At 46.1% G+C, this 1,730-nt stretch overlaps 1 protein-coding gene across 1 annotated transcript; it reads right to left on the reverse strand.

Moving 5' to 3' along the window:
* Window positions 1-999: 999 nt before the first annotated feature.
* Window positions 1,000-1,518, reverse strand: LOC142435964 (translationally-controlled tumor protein-like). The gene has a single exon (XM_075539979.1). It carries the CDS (start codon window positions 1,516-1,518, stop codon window positions 1,000-1,002), a length of 519 nt encoding a protein of 172 aa, XP_075396094.1.
* Between the last annotated feature and the right edge of the window lie 212 nt (window positions 1,519-1,730).

Raw genomic sequence — 1,730 nt, forward strand, 5'->3', positions numbered from 1 at the left:
TGCTGATCAAAGGATTGCCAATAGTCACATTCAAATCTAAGGAGAGAATTGTATCAGAGTTTAATTTTTTAACTCTGATTTTGAGAAGGCTGTGGATGACATTTGAAGGCCAAATACATTTGCGGGTTCTACACAAGGAATAAGCTTCTGGTGATTTCTCTCTGACCATAAATAAGGGATGGGAATAACCTGGTTATCAGACAGAGTATTAGAGAGATGATTATAGCAGATTGAAATAAAAAATCTGACTTGAAAGTTAAAAACGTGTTATTTGATCTCCCTATTGATACACTTTCACCTTAATCTTGTTTTTTAATACTTTCTGGTTTTGGTTTCCAAATTGAGTTTATTTCTTTACTGTTGTTGTTATTGTTGGCAGCCTTCTGAGTCTGTTATGGATCTTTCTATACATATTTGGTATATAGAACCCAGTGTGGGTGACTCTATAGAAACTATAGCTACATTAAGGGTTCCTGGTGAGAGATAATGAGGAGTTGCTATCAAGAAATTTAAGCAAAAACAAACAAACAAAAAAGAAATATAAGCCAAAAGAAAATGTTTGAAACTGATAGTCATTTGCATGACAAGATACAACTATTGAATGATGTGATATCTGGATTAGTTCTCAAAATGGTTTGAGGAAAAAGAAAGAATCAGAAAATTCCAAGGCTTCTGCAGGCATACTTTAAAATCCTCAAGGTAACATCTTTGCTTTTCAACACTTTTTTTGGTTGCATTTCCAACTCTTTATTTTAGTTTTGTTTAAATGCATTTTATTTTTAGACAACCTACACGACATTTTTTGTGTTTTTTTTCTTTAAAAAAAAAAAAAGCCTCTGCTCCAAAAAATCAAGGTCACCGCTCCAAGTCAAGGTCACAAGTCGACGCAGAGCTCATGATGGCATCAGTTCCGTTTGTCTCGGTCCTGGTGTCGTGTGGGCGGACCGCAGACAGCTAGGAGGAGGGGCGGTCGGGCGGTCGGTCGTGCGTTGCCCACTGTCAGCACTTCTCCATCTCTAAGCCGTCCTTGAAGAAGATCATGTACGGGGTCCCGCCGCCCTCGCGGTAGTCCAGCAGGGCCACCATGCCGTCGGGAATCGTGTTCTCGCCCTGAAAGAACTGGTACTTCTTGAAATTGGCGAGGATGTGCTTGATCTGCTCGGCAGCCCCGGTCATAAAGGGCTTCATGCGTTCCGGCTTCCGCTCCTCCAGCTTGCCTTTGAGGGATTTCATGTAGTCCTTGATGTACCTCTTGTAGGCCTCCTTGGTGAAGCTGGTCTCCTGCAAGTGATGGTTCATGACGATGTCCACGTCGGTGACCACCTTGTGCTCGGGCCCGTCGCCCTCGGGGCCTTCGGCGGACGCGTTGCTGCCGATGAGCGCGTCATAGATGTGGCCTTGGGCCCTGCGGACCATGGTGCCCTCCACTTCCAGACACAGCCCGCCCGTGATCTCCCAGATCTTGTACACGTCAGAGAACAGCTCATCTCGGCTGATGAGGTCCCGGTAGATGATCATGATGGTGGCGAGAGGGCGGTGGCTGCGCTGGCTTCGGGCAGCTCGGAGCTCCAAGAGGACAGCGCTGAAGGGAGCGAAAGTTACAGTTGGCGCTGGGGGAGGGGCGGCCGGCGCAAGGGGAGGGGCATCTGGCAGAAGGGGCGGGGTGCTTTTCAACACTTTCAAGATGTCTTTTGAAGCAGATTTATCTACTGTCATGGTTCACTTGATCT

Source organism: Tenrec ecaudatus, unplaced genomic scaffold (assembly GCF_050624435.1).
Source record: "Tenrec ecaudatus isolate mTenEca1 unplaced genomic scaffold, mTenEca1.hap1 Scaffold_100, whole genome shotgun sequence".
Lineage (NCBI taxonomy): Eukaryota > Metazoa > Chordata > Mammalia > Afrosoricida > Tenrecidae > Tenrec > Tenrec ecaudatus.